General features: G+C 45.4%; 3 protein-coding genes across 16 annotated transcripts in view; 1 reads left to right on the forward strand and 2 right to left on the reverse strand.

Moving 5' to 3' along the window:
* Window positions 1–1,198: 1,198 nt before the first annotated feature.
* On the forward strand, window positions 1,199–2,705 carry LOC139563232 (trafficking protein particle complex subunit 2-like protein). Its single transcript, XM_071381666.1, has 5 exons — window positions 1,199–1,323; window positions 1,933–2,105; window positions 2,201–2,288; window positions 2,412–2,491; window positions 2,582–2,705. Exons 1-5 carry the CDS (start codon window positions 1,291–1,293, stop codon window positions 2,625–2,627), a joined length of 420 nt encoding a protein of 139 aa, XP_071237767.1. The 5' UTR covers window positions 1,199–1,290; the 3' UTR covers window positions 2,628–2,705.
* A 32-nt stretch (window positions 2,706–2,737) lies between these two features.
* LOC139563229 (embryonic polyadenylate-binding protein 2-B-like) lies at window positions 2,738–5,999 on the reverse strand. Of its 3 annotated transcripts, XM_071381660.1 has the most exons (7): window positions 5,695–5,799; window positions 5,381–5,608; window positions 4,748–4,844; window positions 4,332–4,402; window positions 4,091–4,197; window positions 3,851–3,938; window positions 2,738–3,696 (listed from the first exon to the last, which is right to left on the reverse strand). In XM_071381660.1, exons 2-7 carry the CDS (start codon window positions 5,447–5,449, stop codon window positions 3,376–3,378), a joined length of 753 nt encoding a protein of 250 aa, XP_071237761.1. In that variant the 5' UTR covers window positions 5,450–5,608; window positions 5,695–5,799; the 3' UTR covers window positions 2,738–3,375. The 3 variants fall into 3 exon arrangements, with proteins under 3 accessions (XP_071237761.1, XP_071237763.1, XP_071237760.1); XM_071381662.1 differs by having other exon boundaries at window positions 4,332–4,399; window positions 5,381–5,999; XM_071381659.1 differs by having other exon boundaries at window positions 5,381–5,999.
* Window positions 6,000–7,715: 1,716 nt separating this feature from the next.
* LOC139563224 (protein CBFA2T3-like) overlaps window positions 7,716–27,243 on the reverse strand; it is a 52,431-nt gene continuing 32,903 nt past the window's right edge. For 9 of the 12 annotated variants that reach the window (XM_071381640.1, XM_071381645.1, XM_071381643.1 and 6 more), the window contains 10 exons: window positions 25,878–26,128; window positions 25,563–25,652; window positions 23,369–23,550; window positions 21,136–21,413; window positions 20,697–20,797; window positions 19,034–19,274; window positions 18,588–18,656; window positions 17,785–17,838; window positions 15,859–16,049; window positions 7,716–13,431 (listed from right to left, as the gene is read on the reverse strand). In XM_071381640.1, the coding sequence (XP_071237741.1) occupies window positions 13,081–13,431; window positions 15,859–16,049; window positions 17,785–17,838; window positions 18,588–18,656; window positions 19,034–19,274; window positions 20,697–20,797; window positions 21,136–21,413; window positions 23,369–23,550; window positions 25,563–25,652; window positions 25,878–26,128 (1,808 nt within the window). In that variant the 3' untranslated portion in view covers window positions 7,716–13,080. The remainder of the gene's footprint in view (window positions 13,432–15,858; window positions 16,050–17,784; window positions 17,839–18,587; window positions 18,657–19,033; window positions 19,275–20,696; window positions 20,798–21,135; window positions 21,414–23,368; window positions 23,551–25,562; window positions 25,653–25,877; window positions 26,129–27,243) is intronic. The other 3 variants (XM_071381644.1, XM_071381641.1, XM_071381646.1) reach the window with 2 other exon arrangements.

Here is a 27,243-nt window from a genome sequence, read left to right on the forward strand (position 1 = left end):
CACATATATGAGATAAGCAACTGATTAGGTCTTATTTGCTTAAATATTAATTAGAAAAAAGAAAAGGGTCGATCTATTTTGCATAACACGTTCATTCAAATTCCCAAATTAGGTATCATTAGCATATTTCAATAGTGTATTATCCCTATTAGCATAATGAGTCTTCTCCCCTCTATCACCCAGGAACACACAGCTTAGGCTTCTGATATATGCATCACATTGTTTCAAAAAGCTTTTGAAGGATTCCTGGCTGCACCTACCACCAACCTCTCACCCAAATCCCACTTAATCACAGTGACGTTATCATCACTGCAACTATTCCTCTCCAATGACAATATTATTGAATTGTCATCATTGATTGTCGCACTGACAGTCATGTTCTTATGCATGTGGTGCCAATTCCGGATACTAGCTTTCCAGACTATGAATTCAAGAAGATTGGGATTTTAATAAAGTATTCCATTTATTAGCTGTGTAGAAGTTGGGGAACAGCATCCCCTGTGCAGCCATGGAGTCAAGGTTTGGGGTCTCCTTGGAGGGCTGGCCAAACACCCCCACATCGCCCCAGCCCATCTAAACATTAGAGGAACTAGCTGTCAAATGACAGTGGATCATGATGCTATGATAAGCAGACTTTACATTACACCATCACAAAGAGTTGCAGAGAAATGGTTGCCATTTCCTGACAGAGACCAAATACCAAGCACATGTTTGCATGCTGTGTAGTATTGTATGTCAATATGTGTCAAGTATACGTGGCATATAATCAGAGTAGACACAGCCTTTCCATTTGAGTAATCATGCCACAGTTTTTAGAAATAAATTTGAAAAAGTCTCATGCCACAAAAGTAACACTCCCCAAACTAAACATACATCAACATCTTACGTCATCCATAAGAATGATGACAATGCTCGGAGTCGACTTGTTTGAAGGATTATTTGCCCAAAAACCACATATTAAACTACAAAACAATATAAACGTTTGAATTGGACAGACATCCATTGCAGTGGTCACATGATAACACATTCAGGAAGCACATGACGATTTCTCATTGTTTGCTTTCACGAGCGTTTTTAGCGCAACACTTGCGCATATTCAAATGGTGAAGCTGACTTTACTGCCCGATGTAGTCAAGCTTGAAAACACATTTTGTATCGATTAAAGTATTTATAATAAGTCCCGTTATTTTACATAAACAGTTACACAAAATTAAAGTTAAGTTATCTTGTCTTCATTTATCACACAGTCACGTGATACGTCTTGGCAGGCACAGCAGACATAATTCCAAGATGGCGGTCTGTATTGCTGTCATCGCTAAAGAGGTGAAATGAGACAACGCTATTTACATCGACATTTGAATTTCGTTTTTGTATGTACTAGCCTCTAAGGGGATACATAGTCAGTTGTACAACTGAATGCATTCAACTGAAATGTGTCTTCCTCATTTAACCCAACCCCTCTACGAACCTGAGTGTTGACTGTGATGCTATAAGACTAGGTAACGTTAGTACGTTAGCTAGCCAACTGGGCTAACTAGATACATTGAGTATGGTTTATCGTAGAGTTCATTTGAGAGAGAAGCGTGCAATAATAGCGCATCAAGTCAGACTTCAGGTGAAAGGTCCGGACGTAGCTAGCTATTCTTATTCAATTAATATGCAGATAGCATATTGCTGTTCTTCAATCTTGGTCCAAACCAAAGAAGGTTGAAGCTTTTTTTCTAGCCAAACACACCCAATGTTAACTAGCTCATCATTAGGCCCTCAGGTGTGTTAGTATTGGGCTGGAACAAAAGGCTTGCCACTCTCAACCTGTGGTCCAGCACCATAGACATTCTATCTGCAAATATTTGGCCAGTTATATAGATTATTTTGTGATGAATTTAGGCTTCATTATGGAAAGTTGCACTAATTAATTCCCTATTCTGTTAGAATTATCCTCTGTTCATCCGAAGTGTACCCGTACAGAATGAACTAAAGTTCCACTACACAGTGCATACCTCTCTGGATGTGGTGGAAGAGAAGATTTCAGCAGTCGGCAAAGCTATGGCAGACCAGAGAGAGCTTTACCTTGGGTTGCTGTACCCAACGGAGGACTACAAAGTGTATCCTTCTCATATGATAAAAAGTGTATTACACTCCTGTCTGCATGTTTTTTCTCCTATCAAATTGAAAATATTCTCCTTTACCAACATACCAGATATGGCTATGTGACAAACTCCAAGGTGAAGTTTGTCATTGTTGTGGACTCGTCAAACACATCTCTGCGGGACAATGAGATTAGAAGTGTAAGTCAACCCCTGAATCATCTGTATGGTTCTCTTAAGTTATCTTAATGGCTCTCAGGTGATCTGATTGCTTCAGTTTATGATCATTTTGATATAACTACTTAACACAGTTGTTTCCTTCAGATGTTCAGAAAGCTACACAACTCATTTACTGATGTGATGTGCAACCCATTCTACAATCCTGGGGACACCATTCAGTCCAAGTAAGTTATCCCTACCACAGTGTTAGTTATGCAATGGTGTATCTATCAAAATTGCTATTGTCATTGTCTGATTTACCTTTTTTCATCCAGGGCCTTTGACAGCATGGTGTCTGCAATGATGGTGCAAGCTAGCTGATATTATCCTCCTGAACATCTGTACATAATTTCCTGAAAACTTTTCGTGTTGCTTCATAATAAACTATGTCCATCAGAACCTCTCATTTACACCATTTCAAAGAAGCACTATCAAGTGTAATTCATTTATTAATTTCTAAAGCAAAGATGTTTGACATTATATACAGTGATAAACATTGAGCTATGTACTTGAAGCAAACTGCCAATTGCATGTCAATATAGTTAAGAAATACAAAAGAAAGCCAATCACAATGCAAATTTTATCATTTGTGTTTTTTACAATTACTATGCTCAATAGCCACACACCAACAAAATGAGTGATCTGATCAAAACATCCTTACAAAAAAAGTATCTGACATGGCAAATGGCTGTGCAGTCAAACAGTTATTGGGGTAAATAATTGCACAGTAAAACTGCTCAACTAAAATAAACCACCATAGGCACAAGCTTTTACAGTAATAAGCCGCAAACCAAGGCTGGCCTCTCCCATTTCCCCGACAATAAGAGAACAAAATGGCCATTGCAAAGTCTGACTTGTTAGGATTAAGTTGCAATAACTTTTTATGGAGGCTGTTAACAAAAGATGCCATATGACTTAATTCAATGAGGTTGAAATCTGTGCTTGTCTCAATTTCTGCCCATTAACATGCATGGAAAATAATTTGCAAATGAGTAGAGACGAGCAAGTCACAATTTCCTGAAACTCACATTCCATGTTTATTAAACAATCACTTGAATCCAGGTGTGATTTAGTAGTGTTGCTGCGGGTGCATGTGTCCAGTGTGCCCTGGCCTCGAGTGGTCAGTGGGTGGGGTTATGAGGAGAAGACATGGGTGCCGTTTAGGGCCCTGCTCACGGTGCTCAGGAACCCCCCAGTGTCTCTTCCCAGCTGGGGGCCCGTAGGGGTGTGGTGAGACTGACCTGGCGGGGCCAGTGTTGTATCGGAACCTGCCTTGTTGATACCCATTGTATCTGGGTGGGTGGAAACCTCGTCCCCTGGATCGAGCACCTCTGTGAATCCCCCTATCTGTGGTGCTGATTCCTGGCATGTTGGTCCTTTTAGGCAATACCTGCAATGCAAAGGCCACAGAAACAACCTAAAAGACCTGGAATCATTTACAATTAACAGGAACACTTAATTCAGCTCAATTTATTCATGAATGTGCAACTTCGTCAAATCGAGTGTGTTTTGAGTTTAGAATTCAGGTTTCCCTTCCTACTAACCTTTATGACTCGGTCTCTGAATACAGTCTCATCCAGGCTCATGGCAGTCTGTACTGAGTCCCTGTCATGGAACTCAATATATGCAAAACTGGGAGAAAGAAAGTTGTCAACTTATACACAATAACATACTCAAATTGTAATCAGAACATACAAAATGTCCAAGAAACAAATAAAATATTTGTAACTGGACTTTGCATTGAAACTGATGTCCCACGTGATGGGATGGATAGTTAAACTTACCCCTTGGGATGGCCAGAGAATTTGTCACAAAGGATGGTTACTCTGTTGACAGGACCACAGCCATTGAAATGGATCTCCAACTCATCTGCAGTGGCACCATACTCCACCTGTTCATTTCCATATAATATCATGAGTCTATGCATGAGGACCCTCAGTTACTGTGTGGATATCGTATCAAATATGAATTGTGTATAACTTGACATGAATGCAAAATGTAGACATTTAAAAAAGTAAACCTTACATTCCCCACATAGACAGATCTGTTGTCAGCATCTATCCTTTCCTCATGGGTCATTGTATAGAACATTCCTGCTGTTTTGAACAGAAGAGAACACTGGAGCATATTGCACACGACTGAAATCGAAAGACAGCAAACACAAAGCAACTAATTACAACACCTAGAGGAACTGTGGACTAGTTAGATATATTTATCAAGAGGTGTTTGCAAGAAGACACTAGAGAGCCAGCCCCATTCCATCAGAGGAAGGGATAGCCTGAAATAGAGGCTGAAGGGCCTTGGGCAATGAGGATACCCTTCTGGAACGCTGCGGCTCACTGCTCATCTCATTGGGCAATGATGTGAGCCACACCGTGGCAGGCCAGCCCAGCAGATGGGCTCAGGTGTGGGCCAGCTGGCTAGGTTGAACAGGAGCTCACCTGCCTGGATCTGTCTCTCTGTTGCCTCATACTGCACTGCTCTCAGCCTCTCCTCCTCCTCCATCTCTTGCACCCGTGCCTTGATGGCTTCAAGCTCCTATATGGAAAAGGGAAATGCCAAAACATCTGAAACATGCAGTATCATAACGACTATGCTGTATGAGACCATTTAAAAAAAACTTTCAGACAACATGAAAACATGTCTGAAACGCATGAGATGAGCAAGTGCCTAGAGGTTTCGGGTTCTGTGGCAGCGGGCCCACATATGCCTAGCATCTCAGTGGCCTATATGAACAGCTGTCTTAAGTAACGTTAGTTGTTTGAGGATGCAATTATATTGTTGTTCAGAACCACACATGCTGCTGCCACATTACGCAGGCGCGCCCCAGTGGATGGATAAATTGTGGCAAGAATGCAGTTTAAAACATACAAAACCTTCATATCAATCAGGTAACATAGGTGGGACATAGCATATGTGCTGCAGTAATAATACAATAGGCTACCTGGAATATCCCTAAACCCTACATTATGTAGCCTACAATCATTTGCGCATTCAAGAAAAAAAACAGTAGGCTAGCCTGCAAATTGTATCACGCAAGGCCGAATGCAATTGTCTTATGTTTTCTTACATACCGGGTCCTCCATGTAATGATCTCCCGCGAGCTCGCCTTCTATGTACATATCTTGTCTTTGCTCCGCCATATTCAGTGGTCAACAGCAGACACCAAACCCATGCCCGCGGACGCCACTTCAATGCCCGCGACGTCGCTCTCTTGTAGCCAGTCCAGTGTAGGAGACTCCAGTGCAATCAATGTTTTCTTTAATCACTAATCCGATTTTGATAAGGCTAATAAATGTAGCCTATATACAGAAGGTTGTTTGGATGAAATAAAAATATCTTCCCGCGGACGGAATCTACCCACGCCTTGTCAATACTGGTTGCTTACCTGTCTGTCCAATATGACGAGGGGGAATGTCAATTAATTGTCACCTGTCTGTGCATCACATGTTTGTGGGATCGCCCCATCAGTTGTTGAATGGGCATTTTATAAAAATAAAAATGAATCTATAAGGTATCATTTTATTTTCATAAATGCCACCATGTAATTATCGTGTGGTTTCAATGCGAACTGCTATTGATTATAATGTCAGGATAAAGTGACTTGTCCAAATGCTGCCCGTACCTCATGTTGGAACACGCTGTGAATAATCCCCCTCTATGGGCTATGTGAAATATAATGAAAATAACAGTAAAAAGCCTGTTGTTGTCTTTGTCTATGATTTACCTTAATGTTAACCTAACATTTGTTTTCCGACCCACAGAGGTGTCTGAATGTCCGATGTAGCCTAATCCTATTGGACTCAGTCACCTGTGTACTTTAATGATTCTGCTGGTACCTCAGTTACCTTTACAAATGACCTTTTATAGTCTATCAGATTATAGTGGCATTCAAACTCAGCTGAGACCCCATTTTTCCCCAATAATTTCTCGCGACCCCACCCACCCCAAATACAATAATGACACAACATAAAATTGGGTACATTTCGATTTTTACATCAACAAATTCATTGCATTTTCATTTCTTATCAAAACGAAAAGAAACCAATAAATAAATTTACAAAAAAAAATTATATATCAAATTATCTTTCTCAAAAACGTTTGTATAGGCTTAATGTCCCATACAATGATCTGTACTCTTAAATTGTATATATGTACACACACAGTACACTGAACAAAAATATAAATGCAACATACAACAATTTCAAAACATTTCATTACACCCTAATCTATGAATCTCACATGACTGGAAATACAGATATGCATCACAGATACCAACAACAACAAAAAAGTAGGGGTGTGGATCAGAAACCCAGTCAGTATCTGGTGTGACCACTGTTTGCCTCATGCAGCACGACACATCTCCTTTGCATAGAGTTGATCGGGCTGTTGATGGTGGCCTGTGGAATGTTGTCCCACTCCTCTTCAATAGCTGTGCATAGTTGCTGGATATTGGTGGGAACTTGAACACGCTGTCATACACGTTGATCCAGAGCATCTGGATCGCTGTGTCATCTGCCCGGTACAGTTGAAACCGTGATTAATCCGTGAAGAGCACACTTCTCCAGCAGGCCAGTGGCCATCGAAGGTGAGCATTTTCCCACTGAAGTCGGTTACGACGCCGAACTCCAGTAAGGTCAAGACCCTGGTGAGGACGACAAGCACACAGATGAGTTTCCCTGAGATGGTTTCTGAAAGTTTATCCAGAAATCTTTGGTTGTGCAAACCCACAGTTTCATCAGCTGTCCAGGTGGCTGGTCTCAGACGATCCCACAGGTGAAGAAGCCGGATGTAGAGGTCTTGGGCTGCGGTTGTGAGGCCGGTTGGACTTACCGCCAAATTCTCTAAAACAACATTGGAGATGGCTTATGGTAGAGAAATTAACATTCAATTCTCTGGCAACAGCTCTGGTGGACATTCCTGCAGTCAGCATGCCAATTGCAAACTTGAGACATCTATGGCATTGATTTGTGTGACAAAACTGCACATTTTAGAGTGGCCTTTTATTGTCCCCAGCACAAGGTGCACCTGTTTAATGATCATGCTGTTTAATCAGCTTCTTGATATAACCACCTGTCAGGTGGATGGATTATCTTGGCAAAGGAGAAATGCTCACTAACAGGGATGTAAACAAAATTGCACAAAATTTGAGAGAAATAAGCTTATCGTGGGTAAGGAACATTTCTGGGATCTTTTATTTCAGCTCATAAAACATGGGACACTTCACATGTTGCCTTTCTATTTTTGTTCAGTGTATTTACATTTTGTTGACCCCACTGCAGTTCCCGGTCGCGACCCCGACTTTGAATACCACTACACCAAAATATGATTTTCCAACTTACCTGTGCAGCAGTATTTCATTATGACATTGAAATAAGGATCTTTGACTCAGAAAATCAGGAAACATGATTGATATTTCATTTCATTTTTAATTACGCAGTTACATAGCTCAACACAGACGATAACCTGAATTAGAATGTTTACAGCTTCACACATCCAACATAGCGCACAGTTAAAGGGGAATAGCAAAAAGGGAAGGAAAGCATGCAATAAATAAATACAAATCAGAATTAAATTATTCTGGCACAGTTCACTTCATCTAAAGAATGGTAATAGGACTCTTAAAGAGGAAAATAATTTTTTCTTCAAAGCGCCAACCTTTCGAACAGAAACTTTTTTTTCTTCTGTAATAATGTATTGCACAATACAGTATATAATGCTTCCCTACACATATAAAACCAAGTCTTTGTTTGTCTTGAAATAATAATGTAAAAAACCACACAAAAAACACTTTCATCATGGGGAGACCAAGTGCTGTATCAACTTTTGCCATCTCAGCTTCGTATCAGTGCGGGCTTCACAGGGCAATCAATCACTGAAATCAGATGAGCCAAGAAACTCCATTGATAGATTGGTGGTAAATGGTTAGGGAGAGGCTGATGCCAACATGCTAGTATTTGCCATCGAAAACACAGAATTTGCCCTCTTCATGTATGCCGTATTAAAAACCTAAAGAGATAATAAAGTGGTCTGTATGTGTGAATAAATGACAGTCTTTATCTATATATGAGGTGGAGACCTCCAGGCTTTGTAGATTTCACATCAGAGGCAGGAACAGTCCTCCTATTACCCCATTATGACATCACAGGGCATGAATGAAAGAGAACGCTCCACACACAGTTGGTCTTCCATTATTCCATGTCCAGAAGGTGAATCCTTTCCTCAGAGCCCATACCACTTTAGGAACCTTGTTTCTCTTGTCTGGTCATAAAAAAAGAGAATTAGTTAAACCTTCTCTCCAGTGGGTCACACAGAACAGGAGCTCAGCATGCTAACTCTACTTCAGCTGTCCTTTCAGTGACAGCTTACATGGTCAAATGTCCAACAGCACCAACCCCTGTACAGACCTGCCCAAAGAACATGTGCCCCAATGCTGGGCTAAAGAAGGGACAGCAGAGAAAGAGAGAGATGGTGTGATTGATATTACAAACACATTTTTTTTTTGGTCAATAAAAATAGTATTTGCCACAAGTTGTGACAAATTAAAGAGTTATTGTGTTTCAGGGTTGATTCGCAGACAAGCAAAGCACACAGAGAGCATTAAAGGATAATGTGTATTGAAATGTCATCAAAACCTACAGTAATGTTGTGGATAATATGGTGGGTGAGTTCACTCTGTCTTTCCCTCTCAGTGCACTGCTACATCTTTAGAATTCTCTGCCATTATTCTGACTGAGATGTTTCATTAAAGCTCTGAAGGTTCAAGTAGTTTGTACAGAGAAACTGTGAAAAGAGAAAAACAAGTACACACACACACACACCATGCATTTATTCCATCTGTAAGCAAGGCTTAGGAAGAAAACTCAAAGCAATCATTACGCATTCCGGAGATGTTTCTGTAGTCTTATCTGAGGCATTAGATATGTAGAAACAAGCGCTTTGATTGCTTGAATAAATAATCTACAAATCTCCACCTTCACAGATGCGTTGGTTGTTTGTTTTTGTCTTGTGCTTTGAGCATGTGTTTATTTCAGACACTTTGGTTAACAGGTATAGTTGGCCTCAAGCCTCCTTATTTCTGGTCTTACTCGACACAATTTCAAAATCTACCGCCGTGCAGAAATACTTTGGTCTGTGCTTTTATTTGTTTTGGACTACAAATGGCATGTAATGGTTTAACGTTCAGCTTGGGTATGGAAGGAATTACTGTATATCGAAACCTGGACAGTGTTGTGTACGCAGAGAGTCTAGAATCAAAATCATCTGAGTGTTCCTCATTTGATCACTATTTCTGACTGACAGAGTTGAGGTGCGAAAATATACACATTGTAAAGTTATCAGTATTAGATCTTTCGGGTTCGTTTCCTATTTGCTCTGATGTTTGTGTGAGTTTGCATGTCTGCTCGCAGCCCTGCTTCCAAAGCTCAGTGACCTCTCCCAGTCATGTGCTGCAGCGTCACAGGAGGTAGCTTGTGGTGGGTCAGGAGACAGGAGGGATGTTCAGGTGGGGGTTAAAGAGCAGAGGGCTGAAGAAGTTTAGAAACACAAACAGGCTGAAGCCATTTCAATACATCGGTAATAACATATGACACACATATACACGCAGATGCAGGGTACCTCGCAGCTTATCACATTTGAACGATTTATATATTACTTTTCGATACCGACATATAGGAAAATAGATCATGTACATATGTGATAAATTAAACACACTGTCAATGCTAATAGACGTCTAATCGTTTCTGCGTCTATATGTCACTCTAGGTTTTAAATGCGAAAGAGCCTGGCAGACCATACTTTTAACAGTACATGATAAAACAACACAAAAGCTCCTTCCAGTTTGGTCCATTTTAGAGTTATGTGGCCAATTGGTTCGGGATTATTATATCATTCATATGAACATGGCAGGTACAGTTCTTATTTAATGCTATGTTTGAAAGCCATTTGAGCGTGTAATTCTAACTTAATGAGGTTTTAACTTATAGCTTGTGATGACATTACTGTATGAGATGGCATTCCTCCTTGTTAGCCTGTGATTGTGAAGACATCTGTTCCAACTCTCCTAGGTTCTGAGTCCTTTTCGCCTTGCTAGGATCCTAACCCTACATGAGGATAAATGACTGAGACTGCATCTTCACAAACTAATCTATGGACAGGGTAAGAAAAAATGATCAGTAAAAGGATTGGGCAGTATCATGGTTAGGTTAAGCTTCAGACTTCCAGACCAGTGTGTAGGCTTTGTTTTGGGGGCAGCCCACATGGTTTTTAGTGTAAAAGGTGGCCCACTGCAGTGGCACTTCAGCCCAATGGATGGCAATGTTTCCCAGATAACTTTTTGGGCACAAGTTCTTGCGTTTTAAATCCAATATCCAGAGTAGTGGAGTAATTTAGCCTCATGCTAGGACGCTTTTAGAATCAATGTGTGATAAGCCTCTCTTTCTCCTCTTTAAAACCATCCTCTTGGGCCTGTCATGAGAGCTATAGCTGGCTCCTCCTGAAGGGAGTCAGTGGAGTACGCTGCCATCAATTATAGGGGGAGCTATAAGAACTGTGACTCCAGAAGAAAACCACTATCGCTGCCAACATCCCTCCTCATAACATCTTTTTGAGATTACTCACTCAGCAGACTTTGCTAATCTGGTAGAAAAGAAGGATTTATGAGAAATGAAAATTCCTTTGATTAAAAAATGAACTGGAAAGAAATCATATTCTGGACATTGTACATTACTTTAAAGGTTTCTGTTATTTGGCAAACACATTTTTGGACCTCTTTAAATACTATGTACATTCACATTAAGTTACTGATGTTATTTTAAATATATTTATATGTATCTATATTATATGACCCCCTATGGGTAGTGGCTGAGGTTTCATTCAGTAGCTGAATTCTCTTCATATTGCACCTCCGTCCTCTCACTGTCTTACAATGCGAGCAATATAAAATATTCTACAAGAGGATTTTCTTTTCATTGATAAAGATACAACAAATTGAACAATAAGTACAACATGGGGTTTTCTCTCCTAGAGTGTCTTTGCTCCTGCTTCAATGTTTTGTCCAAACTTAAAAAGAAGAAAGGTTCCTCTTTCTGAAAACGCACAAGGGCAGCACAGGTGGACACCAGAGACAGAGACCATTTTTTTTGCGAGAAACAAAGAAAGGAATATCTACAAGCAGGTTTGATCCCTTCCCAGATATCTGCTCAGAGGTTATGTCCAAAGGGGGTAGGGTTGACTGAGGGACAAGAGAGTTTTAGGGAGGAACATACAGGAAAGTGGGGGGAGGTAGAAAGAGAGAGAGAAGAGAACTGAGTCTACATCGCTTATGAGGCTCGTTAGTCTGTCATGCTTTGGAAAAGGAGGGTGAAAATGTACGACTCACTGAAATGTATCCTCTTGATAGAGCTAAAAAACATAATTAAGAACAAAAGTCTTATCCATACTGTACAATGCTTGCTTGGACAGGTTATCAGTTTTTTTAGGTTCTTTTTGGCAGTTCCAATGCCTTTCACCTTCTTTTTGAGTAGCTGCTTCTTTGTCCATTCCGTTGCCATTCACATAAATCACTGTCACATTCAGTGGTTCGTCCTTCCATTTCAATTGTCTTTTGTGGCAGGCGGTTCAAATGTTTGCTCTGGATTTCTCTCTCTGTGGATCACTGTGGGTATTTTAAGGCTGACAGAGGCCAGCTACAGTGCACTTAATATAGAGTTTTTGTGTGAGTCCTGTTGTTGCTCTACAGCCTTTATCTCCCAGGGCTTTGCTGCTGAGGAGGTGAAGTTGCTTGCGTTTGGTTACAAGATGAGTGCTTCTCCTTGTCTCTTAGTAACTTTGGCAGTGTAATAAAAAGGTTTGGATCATGTTTTTCCCTTCTTTGAATTCATTTGGGTTCACATCGGTACAGAGAGGTGAGTCCGGTGTCATTTTCTTGGCTCGCTAGCAAGGTAGTTAACTTTTTAAAATCATATTATTTGTTTTGAATATTTGGACTTTTCTTTTGTCTTCCTTAAAGCCCAAAAATGAATCATCGGATAAATAATTAGCCATATTATGGAAGAGCTTCTGAGGAATAAATCGCACCGTGAGTGTATCTTATCCCCTCCATCAGAAGACGGGTTTCCTGACTGGTGTCTGGCTTCTTAGATAGGGGACCTCAGTCAGAACATGTCCATGGCCCAGTCCTGCTGCGTTAAAGGGAAATCCTCTCCAAGTGCTAAATTTAGATATCTCTTCTTCACAATACGTGTGGTACCATAACGAGTCTCATGCAATGCAAGCCCCCGACATACACAGGCGTTGACTGGGCTTATGTTACTGAGGCCACGTGTTGGTCTGGCATATAACAAAGCTTATCTTCACACGACATTATCAGAGTTCAATAACCAAGTATGGTGTTTTTTTTTTGTAATATGACTTTAAGAGAGGGAGTTCTGCCTCTGCATTGGTTTATTTTGAGCATTCAGTAAAGTAAGCCCTAGCCATGCTAAACACAACAGTGGACCCCTCGACTAGTTTCGAGTTTGACAGAGAGAAAGTCTGTGCGGCTGAGAGACAGTCAGAAGGTTTTTTGGGGGGGAGGTTGAGGAGTTGAGAAAACAAGGCCTTCAGGTAGCTAAGAAGTAGTTGACGGTGCAGTATTCACGGTAGGACCACTACAAATGCAGTACAGAAGAAGGAAAGGGTGCAGTGCGATCAATGGAGATTCCTCTGTTTGTTTAGGATGGATGGCAGCTGTACTGTAGCGTCAGTGGGAGTGACTGGGCGTGGCAGGGCGGGGTCAGCGAGAGGTGGCGTCCAGCAGTGCAGGGGTCGCTGGGGTGGTGGAGCGTGAGGCACTGCTGGAGCTAGCCTCCTTAGGACTCCCAGAGAGACTGCCTCCTCCACCACCGCTGGTCTGGCCGGGCAGGGAGAGTGGACCAGGGGGGGTGCTCTCTGAGTGTGTAGGGGGTGCGCTGGAGGAGGGGGTGCCCAGAGGAACACTGCTGCCCCCGGGGAGGCCCTGCAGACCCTGGCCACAGACGTGGTGGTGCTTCTCCCAGTCTTTGTGCTGGCAGAAGGAGCCGCAGTAGCGCGCCGTGTTGCAGCCGCTGCACGTCTCACTGGCCTTGCGTCCACAGTTCCAGCAGCTCTGGAGAGACAGTGGGAAGAAGGCATAGAGTTGATAAAATAAATCTCTGGTCGTCAACCTGTTATATTATTATACAAATATCATTGTTACCACTTTTCAAATACTGTCATGCTATCCACAGCTGAAGTGTTTCATGTTCTGGGCAACAAATTCCCACATTTATTTTCTGGGGCTACAAATGCCCCAAACCACTAGGTGGACTGTCCTGTCCTATCTTGTCCTGGCCTGTCCTGGCCCTGACACTGTTGCTCCAACCATCCACTTGTGGCTGCTGTTATTCAAACAAGTGGCTGGAGCCACTCTTTAATAATGAAATGAAAACATGGTGTTGACACAGACCAGGTGCAGCCAGCTGTGGCTCACATTAACACCACAACCAGACAGTGTCTTGTTTAAGATATACACATTCTGTGCAGAATATGGGATTTTGATAGAGAATTGATAGGCTAAACACTGCTCCAGGCACTGTGAAAGTCTGTTGATCTGTGCAGAATCTGTCTGGGTGGCCGAACACACACACATTGCATTGAGGACTCTGGCTTGTATAGAACTGGTGAATGAGCTGTTACTGAGAAGCGAATGCTGATGGTGGTGGGGGGGGGGGGGTGTTATGAAGTGTGTGTGACTGTAAGTCATGTGAAGAGAAAGTGTGTGTGACAGGACTATTTTGAGGAAGTGTTACTGTGCGGTCTAAAATAAGTGAGTTAGCTGTGTGACAGTTTGTTATGTAAAACGGGTGGTTGGTGGGTTGAGGTGACACGATTGATTGTGAGTTTGAGGTTTGGAATGTGACAGTGTGCTTTGTGATGCAGTGCAGCAGTGTGTGCACAGTAGGGTGAGGAGTGTATCTCTCTTTATGCCTGCTGCTGTGCTGTGGTATGTTAGAGGGCACAGGGTGTGGGGCATGGGGTACACTCTTAGAAAAAGGGTTCCAAAAGGGTTCTACGGCTGTCCCCATAAGAGATCCGTTTTTGGTTCCAGGTAGAACCCTTTTTGGTTCCATGTAGAACCCTCTGTGTTCTACCGGGAACCAAAAGGGTCCTACCTGAAACCAAAAAGGGTTCCTATAATGGGGACAGCTGAAGAACACTTTTAGGGTTCTAGATAGCATCTATTTTTCACAAGGGCTATTTATACTCTACGGAGACGGACCCTAAGGGTCGTAGCAGAATGTAGCAATGTCGTTTTTCATCTCAAAAGAGGTGGCTCCTTGAAAATTGTAACGCGCTGTATCATTCCTTGCGTAGTCATGGGGGCAGTAGGCAATGAATCTTGCTTGGTTCCTTGATTTGATCTATAGGCTATGCATCAAAGTAGCATTGATAAATTAGTATAATCTCAGCGACTGTTCAAACAATAAACCAAACGACATTATAGCCTTATTAGAATCCTCCCAGAAATGTATTGTGTTTAGAAGTAGCAACTATTGATTCCAGGCTATTGTTAAAAACAGCTGAGAGATTTGAGCTTTTTCTCTGTGACTAAAACACGATGACATTCTATTTTAGGCTGATATGGGAGTGAATACATTGAAGCAGCATATCAAATTGGGATAACTTTGTAGGTTACAGAGGCAAGTATAAGAATATTTGCCAGGGCTTATAATTTAATTATAAATCTGATAATTTCACATGGTGATGTGGGAAGCTAAAAGCCCAGATTGAACAACGAGACAGATATTTCTCCGGATGTATAAATGTGAAGCATCCGCTTAGCGTTTCCACTCACTTCCAAATATGGTGGTGAGAGGAAGCCCAGTGGCCAGTAGTGGGAGAAGAAGGAACTAGATGGATTTGGCAGACATTCTGCAAATTTTCTCAGCGATGAAACATTTGATATCAATAGTTTTCTGTTCCCAAAACTACAATCTGTTACGAACAGAGTGGACAAACTTTTGTAGACTTTACCCTTTGCCAAAGTTTTAAAAAATTGCGTTGTTTAGAAGGAGTGCAAAGGCGAATTGAGTTATTGCATACGCACACTTCACAGAGTAGGCGCTCCCTAACGGAAATATGCACCTGTATGCTAGAACGCGCCAATAGGATCTCGCTGGCTCGTGCTTGGCTCTGCCCACGTCCATGCTTGTTCTACCCACTATAACTCATTTGTTTCCATTTGAAACGACAGGCTGTGCACAGTCTATCTTGGTTTAGTTATAAAAAATCTTTGCTATAAGGCTAGCTAGCTTGCAGTGTTTAGACAACTTGCTAGCAAGGGAAGACAAGGCACTCTTCTTCTGCTTTCACAACAAATGAGAAGACAACAAGAAAACCTTGATGAGGTATCATGTTACCAAAATAGTGCACGTTGCTCAACAACAAAAACAATGTGCACGCATGTAGCTCTATGCATGTTAAGTGTGTGGAAACCTTAAGAGTGTAGGATAGTGTGGGGGCATGGGGTGGGTGATAAGGCTGTGATGCTCACTTCGCTGGAGTCCTCCTGCTGGTTGATGACGGTCAGTGCATCCTCAGAGGCCTGTTTCCTTGCCTCGGCCAGCGCCCTCTCCATCTTGGACCTCTCAGCGGAGATCATCTCATGGGCCTTCCTCTCAGCGTCCGACACAGCCTTCTGTAGCTCCGACATGGCCTGCCTCTTCACCTCGTTCACTGCCTCCTCTGTGGAGAGATAGAGAGGCGTCAGTCCCCATGACCGTTCCTACTCTGTCATCCTTTATTGAGGCACACTCTAAGCTCTCCATTTGTTTTATCTCGGCAAACAGATGTACATCATCCAAGATTTAAAACATTCTGTCAGAAAAAGAAGCCTGTTAATAATTAATTAAAAGACGTCTGGTAACAATCATTTCCAGCGCTGACAACAGCAGATGTCTCCAAACTTTGTTCATAAACTTGCCTATTAACCCATTATTCTGTGACTCTCTGCTTTCGATTTTTTTTAATTCTGAGTGAATGAACAGAGAAGAAACAGACGTAAGAACTGAGGAGGGAAAATGGTTTCCCATTGATGCATAACTTTGCTAACAGGGGTTAACTGTGGTAGAGGTCCTATCCTCTGGCCTTTGTTCTACAAATGCCAACTCATGTGAGTGAATAGGCAGTGTTTTTAGAAAACAATAGAAGCTAAGGCTGGTTCTCATTAGAAGACAGTGGTTATCCGGTTAGGAAGGAATCACAATCCCTCTCATTATTTTCTTCATGTTACAAGGAGAACAAAATACAACATCAGAGATTCATTTTGCTTCAGCTCTTGCAGAATTCTGCCGAGAGAAAACAGCTGCCCGACATAATACAACTAATTAAATCCTCATGTCCAACCACCAAATCTATATTTTATGGCCATGAAAAATATCATATCAAACTGCCAACTGGCACAGTATATGGGATAAGTAAATGTCTTGTACAACCAAAAGGAGGGGAAGTTGTATTACTAGATTCCCTTCCGTTCTACACACAGACATAGTCAGGTGGTCCCCCAGGTGAGTGAGCCTCCTCTGGGCAGACTGGAGGTGAGAGCCATATTGTGGTCTATTCTCACTTCCTGATTCTTCCAGTCAGTTGGTGTAAAGGAGAGGAGTCATAAATAACTGTCATATTTCTCCCTCTGCTCCCTCTCTGGTCCAGCTGTCTGGGGCTGCTGTGCTGAGCTGGGGCTGGGGGGCTGGGCGGCTAGTCCCGTGTGTATGTGCTGAATATGTGTGTGCGTGCGTGTCTTTGTGTGTGTGAGTCTCCTCTGCTCAGAAACTGGAGAAGTAGTTTGTATTCCAGTTATCCTCTCAACACCTCCCGCACAAGTCTTCCCTTGCTTTTTTCACCCTGCCCGTCTCTACCTTCATCCATCATTTCATTTCTACATTTTTTCCCTTCTTATTCGTGCATGCCTTTTCCTAACTATCGGTACAGTCCTCTGCTGCTCAATTATCAGGCTTAATGCATGCATCACTAAGATTAGTTTACAAATGTAATTAATTCTTATCAAGGAGCCTGCAGAGCAGATGCTAGGACAATTAGCACTTAATGCAAAACACGGGGGCAGCAATATTAACGTTTTAATTCCGGAGGGATCCGTCAGGTTTTTCCTTTTTCACACTTCAGATCTTGTTTTTCAAAGGCGGCATAGTCTCTCAACCTTACCGACACCAGAGAATACGTGTCTTTTTCTAATTAAAGAGATAGACTGCAGTTATGCTGTTTGCTGAGGGAGCAGTGGTAATAGGACAGAGGTGGTGCAGTAGTGAATACCATAGGAGGGGTCTCGCACGCGCGCATGCACACACACACACACACACACACACACACACACACACACACACACACACACACACACACACACACACACACACACACACACACACACACACACACAAGGGGGGATGGGAGCTGCCATACTCACCCTGCTTGTTTTGGAGTTGCTTCAGTGCTGGGGAGAGTGGGATACTTGTAGCACCTGTATGAAAAAATATATAAATTAAAATAGTTCTTCTGCTGGTGAAAATGCAGCACATTATCTCACAGACAGCAGCATCTTTCCCCCCACAGTATTTAAATATGACTGCAGCATAATTGTGTTGGTACTCAGTGGGACCAAGGCTGCATCATAACTGACTCCTCTTGGGATATGCTTGCTATATAAGGCCCAGGCACTGCAACACGCGAACCCACCCCTGCTACATATAACGGAATCAGACTGCTCTGCGTATGATGGTGACAGTCATTAGTCTGACTAAGGGGCGTGGTCCCAGATTGCCAACAGTTATTAGGATGCGATTGGTCTGGCTGGTTCAAGTATACTTAAAACAATGAGTTAAAAGCTGTCACATTGAAAAGCAGTATTATATGAACTAAGCTTTACTACTCCTAAGCAGAGGATATCCCTCCTCCTCCTCCCTCTCTCCAGTTAAGCTGCAGGCCCCACCTCTGCTGCGTACGCTGCTCTGGACAGCGCCAGGTTGGTTAGTCCATTTCCACTGCAGCTGAACTGCAGTCGCCGTACATAGCAGGTTAAAGGTGGAAAGCACTTAGCAATAATGATACAAATGACAGTCACAGGCCCTCCAATCCCATCCCTGTCCTTATGTAACTATGGCAACAGGACAGGCAGGGCCCTCTTCAGGGCTATCTGCAGTGGCGGTTGCGGTGAGGGTGACAGTGACGGGACAGTGACAGTACAGTCAGGACGGACGTGTGGTTACTCACCAGCCTTCCTCCAGATCTCCTCAGGTAGGTAGCCAGACGCAGGTCTGTGCAGGAAGTCCCTATGAATCTCTGAAACACAATCCAGACCAGAACATCAGTCAGTCTACCGCGCTCTCCACACACACACACACACACACTTTATGAGCCACATCCTAACTGGAAATAACTCAATATTTTGCACAAATTTCACACTAACGTCAGTGCATGATTTACCCAAAAGTCCAAGCTACATGCATAGATCTCTAGTTAGGATTCAGCCCTCTGCGTGCCAACCTCATGAACACACTCAAACTTGAGCTTCATTTTGCTTTGTAACATTTCATTTCATCCCCCAGCATGCTCCCCTCTTTCCTCAGAGCAGACAGAACACACAGAGTTGCTGACTGAGTGACAGTATGGAGTGAGGAGTGACAGCCTGGTGCTGGTGTCTGCAGCAGTGGAAGTACCTATGGGCTGCTGTGTCTCGACGTTGTTAGGAGTGTTGGAGGAGGAGTTGTGAGGAGGTAGAGGTACAGGAGGAGGAGGAGGGCGTGGCTGGCCGTTGCTCCCACCTTTTTTCATATCTTCCACGTCGCTGTAGCGTCGGATCCAGTGGTTCATCTCCTCGCGGTCGGCCTCCTGGCAACGCCGCAGCACCGTGAGAGACCGCCGCGTCTTCTCCACCATGTCCATGATGCAGTTGAGCAGCTGCAGGGGGGAGGAGGAGGGAAGGAGAGACATGATCAGAGCGCCGCTCTACTCTCTGATTTACTCTCCTACAGTTCAGACTCTGACAACAGGCAGCTGCTCTCGGTGGTGCTAAAGGATGGCGGAGCCTCTGCACCTAAAAGTGTACCGATAAATCAGGGTCGCATAGTTTTATTCGGAAGTACTGTATAGTGTGCATTCTGAATTTAGTCTATGAAAAACACAATCAGGCCTAACCTTCATCAAGATGTCAAATTGTATGAGAACATTTTCATTGATGGTAATTTGAGTGATATTTTGGGAGCAATCCAGTGTCTCTAGAATCCGTTCTTGCTGTTTAGGTGCAACAATACTTTCTAAGGAGCACTCAGGAGCGTGTGACCCTGTCACCGTTTTAGCAGCGAGAGCCAGCAGTGCTGAGTATGTGTGTGTGTGTGTGTGTGGGTGTGTGTGTGTGTGAATGAGGTTGAGTGGTTATACAGAGCAGTGAAGTAAAAATGGCTGTAACAGCTGTGCTACCGATGGAAAAGGCCGAACCAATTCATTCCACCCCTGTGCTCCCTCCAAGCCTCTGTCTGCTAAAGCCTTTCACCCACACCTCCTCCCCTTGCCTTCCTCTTGATATTTTTCTTCACTAACTCTCTTTTCTCTCTCTCAACATTGTTTCTCTTTCTGCCTTTGCCCTATGCCTCCTCTAACCCCCGGTCTGCAAAATGCCTCCTTCTATATGCCTCCTTCCATATTCTCTCTTTCTATCTCGCTCTCTCCGCCTGCTTCTCTCTCTCTCTCTTCCTCCGCCTGCTTCTCTCTCTCTACCCCTCACTCTCCCTCTCTCTGTTAGCTATATTTATTTCAGTAGAGTGTTTCTAATTTGGCAGAGGCCCAGCACAGGCCGGTTCCCTCCATGACTACAGCCCTTGTCTCAGCTGCTCTCCCCAGCTGGAGCTGTCCTCTACTGGGTGCCTCGCTCCATCTGTGGCCCTTTTTAGTGCCTGTGTGTGTGTGTGTGTGTGTGTGTGTGTGTGTGTGTGTGTCTGTGTCTGTGTCTGTGTGTGTGTGTGTGTGTGTGTGTGTGTGTGTGTGTGTGTGTGTGTGTGTGTGTGTGTGTGTGTGTGTGTGTGTGTGTGTGTGTGTGTTCCAGCCTTGGTAAAGGGGAGCTCAGAGCGCTGGCCAGAGAGGCCTCGGCTGTCCATTCCTGACATGGACACAAGCCTCTACAGACCCCCTAAGGTCAGCTGTCCATCAAATGCAAACTCTGCTGAGGTTTCAGTTCTTAAATCTGTCAGCAGCACCCTGTCTCCCCCTGTCCCACCTCCCTTCATATCATCTACAGCACTGAGAGGTTGAAATATTTCTACTACACACTTCTCTGTAGGATGGGGGATATTAGGGAGATATTAGGATAAAACCGGGGAGCCCTACCCCAGCAACACGTACATTATCGAGGTGCTTCCACTCCTCGGCCCACTCCCGATCTGTCAGGCGGTGATCGATCACTTCCTCCTGGCGTGCTCCATGCACGGCTGCAACACAAACACACAGTCCCTGCGTTCAGCACTTAGGCACGATCGCCATATATGAGCCATTCTGGCTCCAGTCTCCTCCACATACAGTACATTAGGGCTCTAACACTTCCTTATACAGTGTGAGCCATTACGGCTCTAACCGAGGGAAGACGCATATGGATTCCTAGGGGGACATACCCAAGCATGTGTCACAATAGGCTTTTATAGATGCACTACCATGGGAATTTAACACCAAACTGTGACAACCTGTCATTGTTCTTTAGAGACGCCATGAGGCCCTCTCTCTCTCTCCCTCATCCCTCCCTCGCCCCTCTCTCATTCCCTCCCTCTCTCACCTGTCTGCCGGTGCCTGTCCCGAGCCTCGCGGTGCTCTGCTGTGTGGCGGTAGGCGTCGCGGTAGTGGTGGGCCAGGGCCATGTCCTCCAGCCGGTAGTGTTGGGGGGCAGGGGGGTTGGGGTGAGACAGGCCGTTGGGGGGGTGTGTGGGCAGGCCGTTGGGGGGCGGGTGGGCTGGCAGGCCAGTGCTGGGACTGAAGCGCTGGCTGGGGCTGATGGTGCAGGGCCGCTTGGCCAGGTGCTCCGGGTGGTGCCCGTCTCTCTCTGAGTCTTTGGTCCTGAAGGAAGAGAGCACAGATCAACACGGTTACATTCCCTTTATACGTGTCACCACCAAATCAGACACTTTCACTCACTTTAGAATTGTTAACATCTCCTAGAATATGAGGAAAATCCATTATTGTTTAACTATGGCAGACTGAGGAAGTTACAAGGGAACAGGAATGAGATGTGTTATATTCAGGATGTACATGCATATTTAAGACATTCTAGATTTACTGGGCTGCTAACCTGTTGTTGTTACTAGAAGACATGAGCAGTAAATCTGATGGTGTTTCAGGAATCCCTCCTACTGAGAAGCTCACTGTTCACTTCAGACAGAATCTACTCCAGAGTGTGTGCACAGCTGTACGCCATATGTAAAAAAAAATACACTCTGTATATTCAGTGTCTCGAGGTGGGATCCAAACTCTTAATCCTAATATCCCTCAACTCACTCTCTTAACTTGCAAGTGTAGCCTCTCCCACAGACCTACGGGGCTGTTGTGAGTCTGTGTTTAGCAGATGTTCAGTGACGGTCCTGTTTTGGGAGCCATCTGGACAGTTTAAACGCCGGTGTTGATATTAATCTGTTTAGCTTGGTGAAACAGCCAGGCATTCGGAGGTAAAACGCTCTCTATCATCCCAGGGATCAAAGGCAAATGAAAGGAATTTCAGTGCCATGTGGATGCGAGTGTGTTCTTGTTTATGAGTCCGTGTGTGTATATTACTCAGTCTGTGTGTGTGTATGGGTATTTGTCCCCTCTTTGTTTACGTGATGAATCCCCTCCCACCCTCCACCCCCAATCCCCTCTGCAGACCCTCTCCACTTCTGGCAGGCTGTGGGTCGTGGGGTGAGACTGTGAGGGGGGATGTGTCTGTCTCGGTCAGTGCTTTAGCCCGCCACCAATATCTCACAAATCTAAGCAACAGCTGGCCCAGCCCGCCGTGACACTGTAAGCCAGGGGTTGGGAGGCGGAGGTGTGCAGATTACAGAGGGATTGCCCGTTCCTCCACCCTCTCTCTCCCCCCCCCCCTCCCTTTCCCCCTCCCTCCCTCCCCGTCACGATAACCTCAAGCAGGGGTTCAGCAGGATCTGGACACATCCCTGACATACTGACTAGCTGACTGAAGGAGAGGACAGGAGAGAAGAAGAGAGGAGAGGAGATGAGAAGAGAAAAGAGGAGAGGAGAAGAGAAAGGAGAGGCGAGGAGATGAGAGAAGAGAGGAGAAGAGAGGAGAGGCAGCCAGAGATAAAGGGATGGGGAGTGAGAGAGATGAGGAGGTGGAGAGTAGTGCTGTGGTTTTGTCTGTCTTAAATTCCAGATGTGTCTCCACCCGCCTCTCCATACGGCCCAGTGTGTGGGGCGGATATGGCAGCAGGCTGCTGTGGGGAGGGCAGGGAAGTGTATAGGACAGTGAGGGCATTGTCTGTGGGTTGGACTGAGGACATCTCCTCATACTGTACTGGGGCCGCTGACACAGAGCCACTGCTGCTGCTGTGGTTATAGCGTGACGTCCACAGCATCTGGACTTATCCTCCTCCTCCTCCTCCTCCCCTCGCAGACAGCTGGCACAGCCTGAATCGCCCTCCCTGCCCGCCTGGCATCAGGGCTGCCCAGACTTCCGCCTCCCGCACAGAGGATTTATAACCTCCCCCTTGTGGCTTGGCATTTCCAAATACCCAGAAATAATTCAATTATTTGTGTGTGTAAGCCTGTGTGTTTTTTTCAGTTGTGTTTCTGCTGTAAGATGGAGGGAGAGGAGTGATAAGTTGTTTTCCAGCTGTGGTGTGACGTGTCTGCATACTGTGTGTATTTTGAGTGTGTGTGTGTATTTTGAGTGTGAGTGTGTGTATTTTGAGTGTGAGTGTGTGTATTTTGAGTGTGTGTGTGTGTATTTTGAGTGTGTGTGTGTGTATTTTGAGTGTGTGTGTGTGTATTTTGAGTGTGTGTGTGTGGTGGTCACTCAGTACCTGTCGGGGGTCCTCCTCTTGCCATGCTCGTTGATCTCCATCATGATCTCAGAGGAGTCCAGGGGCGAGCTGGCGTTGGCGTCCAGCAGCAGCTGCTCATGCTGGGCCAGATACTGGGCGGGAGTCTGCTTGGCCATCCGTGCACAGTGGAGGAGCTCCCTCTGAAGCAGGGGCAGGTTCGCCTGGGAGAGGAGAGGGAAGGGAGGTAGAAGGGAGGAGGGACAGGAGGAATGAAAGGAGAAGATATGGTAAGTGGAAAAAGGCGAGAGGAGGTGGAAGATGAGAGAGAGAGAGAGAGAGGAGACAGGGCATAAAAATAAAATAGTTTTAGAATGAAGAGTCAGAGCATGTGGGAGGGAAAGACAAAGACAGAGAGAGAGAGAGAGCGAAAGATTGAGAGAGAAAGAGAGAGGATGAGACAGGGAGGGTGAGATAACACAGACCCACCGCCACACATTCCTCCCCAGCGTCTGTCTCCCTCAGGGGGAGGAAGAGGGGAGAGAGGAGGGGTAAGTGGGTGCTGTCAGAGAGCTCAGTCAGGCCGTCACTTTGACAAAGCACAGCGCTGGCTGCCATGTCACAGATGTGTAACCTCATGGCACACCAGGCCGGCTGGAAAACTGTCCTCTTGACACCAGGCCCTGAGCCATCCTCTGGATGCTGCTAAAGGCATGCCACGCCACTCTCACAACAATAATAATAATCTCCACTAATGAGACAGCTAGCGCCCACTAGACACTGGCCTATCTATCGTATCTATCGTATCTATCGTATCTATCTATCGTATCTATCTATCTAATCTATCGTATCTATCGTATCTATCTATCGTATCTATCGTATCTATCGTATCTATCGTATCAATCGTATCTATCGTATCTATCTATCGTATCTATCTATCGTATCTATCGTATCTATCGTATCTATCGTATCTATCTATCTATCTATCTATCTATCTATCTATCTATCTATCTATCTATCTATCTATCTATCTATCTATCTATCTATCCTATAAAGCAGATACTGTTTGCTTGTTTATCTACACAACAATCTTTCCCTCACTGAGCTAACCAAGATCTCCGCAGTGAATGTATTGTATGTATGTGAATGTATTTGTGTTGGTATGTGGTGTGTGGAATACATTCCATCCACAACCGTACACGCCACCACCATGTCTGCAATTATAGTTAATAACCAGGCATGGCTCCAGCTTGGCCCACCCCCTGTTGTCCCCCATATGTCCCTCTGCTCTGGGAATAAACAGGAGGGACAGAGATACAGAGTGTGTGGGACAGACAGGAATGTGTGCCCTAGTCACCACCAAGCAGCACGGCCAGCACCCAGCACCGACACAGACACACAGTAAGACACAGGCACGCGCGCACACAGACACGCAGTGTCAGCATGACTGCCCCTCCCTCCATCAGAACCGTCAGCACTGTCCCTGAAGGCCTATTCCCTACTGTCACATTTGTTACATGTGTTATGTATTGAACAGCTGGCATTGTGACTTCTGGACCACAGCAGAGTAATGTGTTATTCATAATGACAGTCGTTCGGAAGGATGGACTTCGTCTCTCTCTCTCTCGCCCTGCTCTCGTCTCCGTGACTGTGGGTTTGACAATGCAGGTAACAGGATCAGGCCAAAGATATCAGCCAGAGTGAAAAGCTCTGCGTGGTAGCCACCCCAGGCCGGCTACATCTGCCAGGGAGTCTTATTTACCCTCCCCTCCTTCCCTCCCTCCCCCCCTCCGCCTCCCTCCGCTCCACGCCGCGCCACTCAGGGTAAACACTCATGTGCCAGTTTTAATGAATCGCAAACGATGGCCATATGGACCAGCAGATCAGCCCAGCGCCAGGCAGGCGGCAGCAGACTGGGTTGGAAATCGGCAGGGTCCTACTCCCTTTATCTACCGAGCTTCAACCAGCTCCACACCCACACACTAATGGAGGAATCACACACGGCTCAGGCACAGAAACCAGGTCGCTTTATACACTGGCCAGCCTTCCAGAGAATATTCTTTTTTTGTTTTGGTGGGTTTTGTTCTCGAAAGCCCTTCCTACCATCTCCATATGCTAGCTAATATCAGAAGTGGAAGCTGCTCAAAGGGATATACTGGGAAATAACCTGGGGATTCCTAGGCAGCCTATTGGGAACGGGGAGGGTGTGTCTACGTTGGGTTTTGATGTGCTTTACCTTGAGGAATGGAATGACAAAGGGACGCAGCGGGAAGTTGGTAGCCTCCTGGAGTTTGGAGTGGAACTCTTCTATGGTCAGGGTGGAATTCTGTCAAAAACCAGAGGAAGGGAGAGATTGGAACACTTGGAGAAGAAGCTTCACAGTAAAACATAGGAGACAGACAGAGCTGGACATGGAGAGACAGAACGAGATATTGGACACAACTAAGTAAGTACTGTGAAGAAAAGTAGGAGAAGTAGGAGAATGAGTGGGAGAGATAGACAGACAAGGGGAGAGGGACAGAGAAGAGGAGAAGAGGCGAGCAGGACTTACCACCAGGCCCAGCACTAGACTGCGGACCCGCTCTCCGATCTCGGGCGAGATGTCGTTGCCGAACTGCTGCAGCGTGGTGAGGAAGCGCTTGAGCTTGCAGAGCTGGCGGGCACCGCAGGCAGGCGGCAGCTGCTGATTGGACAGGGAGGCGGTGGACGACATGGCAGGGCCGTTGCTGAAGCCGTTGGGTGTAGAGGGCGCCCCGTTGAGCGACGTGGGCGAGTGACTTGAGTGACTGCTCCCGTTCAGCACTGCAGGGAGAGAGAGGGAGAGAGGCCATCCGTCAGTACCAGTCTGTTGTCCTCCTCCATCCTCCACCTGTCCCTCTACCTCCTCCCCCCGGGCGTCATGCGCTGTGAAGGCGCCGGAGGACAGGGTTGAGGAGGGTGGTGAAGGCACATGCATTCTTAAGGTTGAGGCGGAGAGCTCCAGGGCACACACACTAAGGCTGGGGCCAGGGAACACACTAAGGCTGAGGCCAGGGAACACACTAAGGCTGGGGCCAGGGAACACACTAAGGCTGGGGCCAGGGAACACACTAAGGCTGGGGCCAGGGAACACACTAAGGCTGGGGCCAGGGAACACACTAAGGCTGGGGCCAGGGAACGCACTAAGGCTGGGGCCAGGGAACACACTAAGGCTGAGGCCAGGGAACACACTAAGGCTGGGGCCAGGGAACACACTAAGGCTGGGGCCAGGGAACACACTAAGGCTGGGGCCAGGGAACACACTAAGGCTGGGGCCAGGGAACGCAATAAGGCTGGGGCCTGGGAAACACACTAAGGCTGGGGCCAGGAAACACACTAAGGCTGGGGCCAGGGAACACACTAAGGCTGGGGCCAGGGCACACACTAAGGCTGGGGCCAGGGAACACACTAAAGCTGAGGCCAGGGAACACACTAAGGCTGAGGCCAGGGAACACACTAAGGCTGAGGCCAGGGAACACACTAAGGCTGAGGCCAGGGAACACACTAAGGCTGAGGCCAGGGAACACACTAAGGCTGAGGCCAGGGAACACACTAAGGCTGAGGCCAGGAAACACACTAAAGCTGAGGCCAGGAAACACACTAAAGCTGGGTAAAGACACTGTTGGCTGCTAACCCGTACTCTGCTGCTCGTGCTCTGCCACGGCTCATACTAGTTTGAGTGAAGGCTCTGTGTGCAGTAACTTCAGCTGCCTCTCACAAGTGGGACCGTTTGACCCTCCTCCCTCTCTCCCAGTGCCCCTCCTCCCCTTCACCAGTCTGTTTCTAACTTTCGCTCACCCACTCGCTCAGTAGGACACAACTATAAGAGGAACGTGTTAAAGAGGTGCCAAAAATAGGCTTGTGGCCTGTGTTAGTTTATTCCAATAGCAGGTGTGTTG

The sequence above is a fragment of the Salvelinus alpinus genome, chromosome 33 (genome assembly GCF_045679555.1).
Source record: "Salvelinus alpinus chromosome 33, SLU_Salpinus.1, whole genome shotgun sequence".
Lineage (NCBI taxonomy): Eukaryota > Metazoa > Chordata > Actinopteri > Salmoniformes > Salmonidae > Salvelinus > Salvelinus alpinus.

Coding starts and splice junctions, on each gene's coding strand:
- LOC139563232 (XM_071381666.1), top strand. CDS start 1,291: ATGGCGGTCTGTATTGCTGTCATCGCTAAAGAG. Junction 2,289..2,411: donor GGGACAATGAGATTAGAAGT/GTAAGTCAACCC, acceptor TGTTTCCTTCAG/ATGTTCAGAAAGCTACACAA. Junction 2,492..2,581: donor GGGGACACCATTCAGTCCAA/GTAAGTTATCCC, acceptor TTTTTCATCCAG/GGCCTTTGACAGCATGGTGT.
- LOC139563229 (XM_071381659.1), bottom strand. CDS start 5,449: ATGGCGGAGCAAAGACAAGATATGTACATAGAAGGCGAGCTCGCGGGA. Junction 4,403..4,747: donor AGAGAGACAGATCCAGGCAG/GTGAGCTCCTGT, acceptor TGTTCAAAACAG/CAGGAATGTTCTATACAATG. Junction 4,198..4,331: donor GATCTGTCTATGTGGGGAAT/GTAAGGTTTACT, acceptor GGAAATGAACAG/GTGGAGTATGGTGCCACTGC.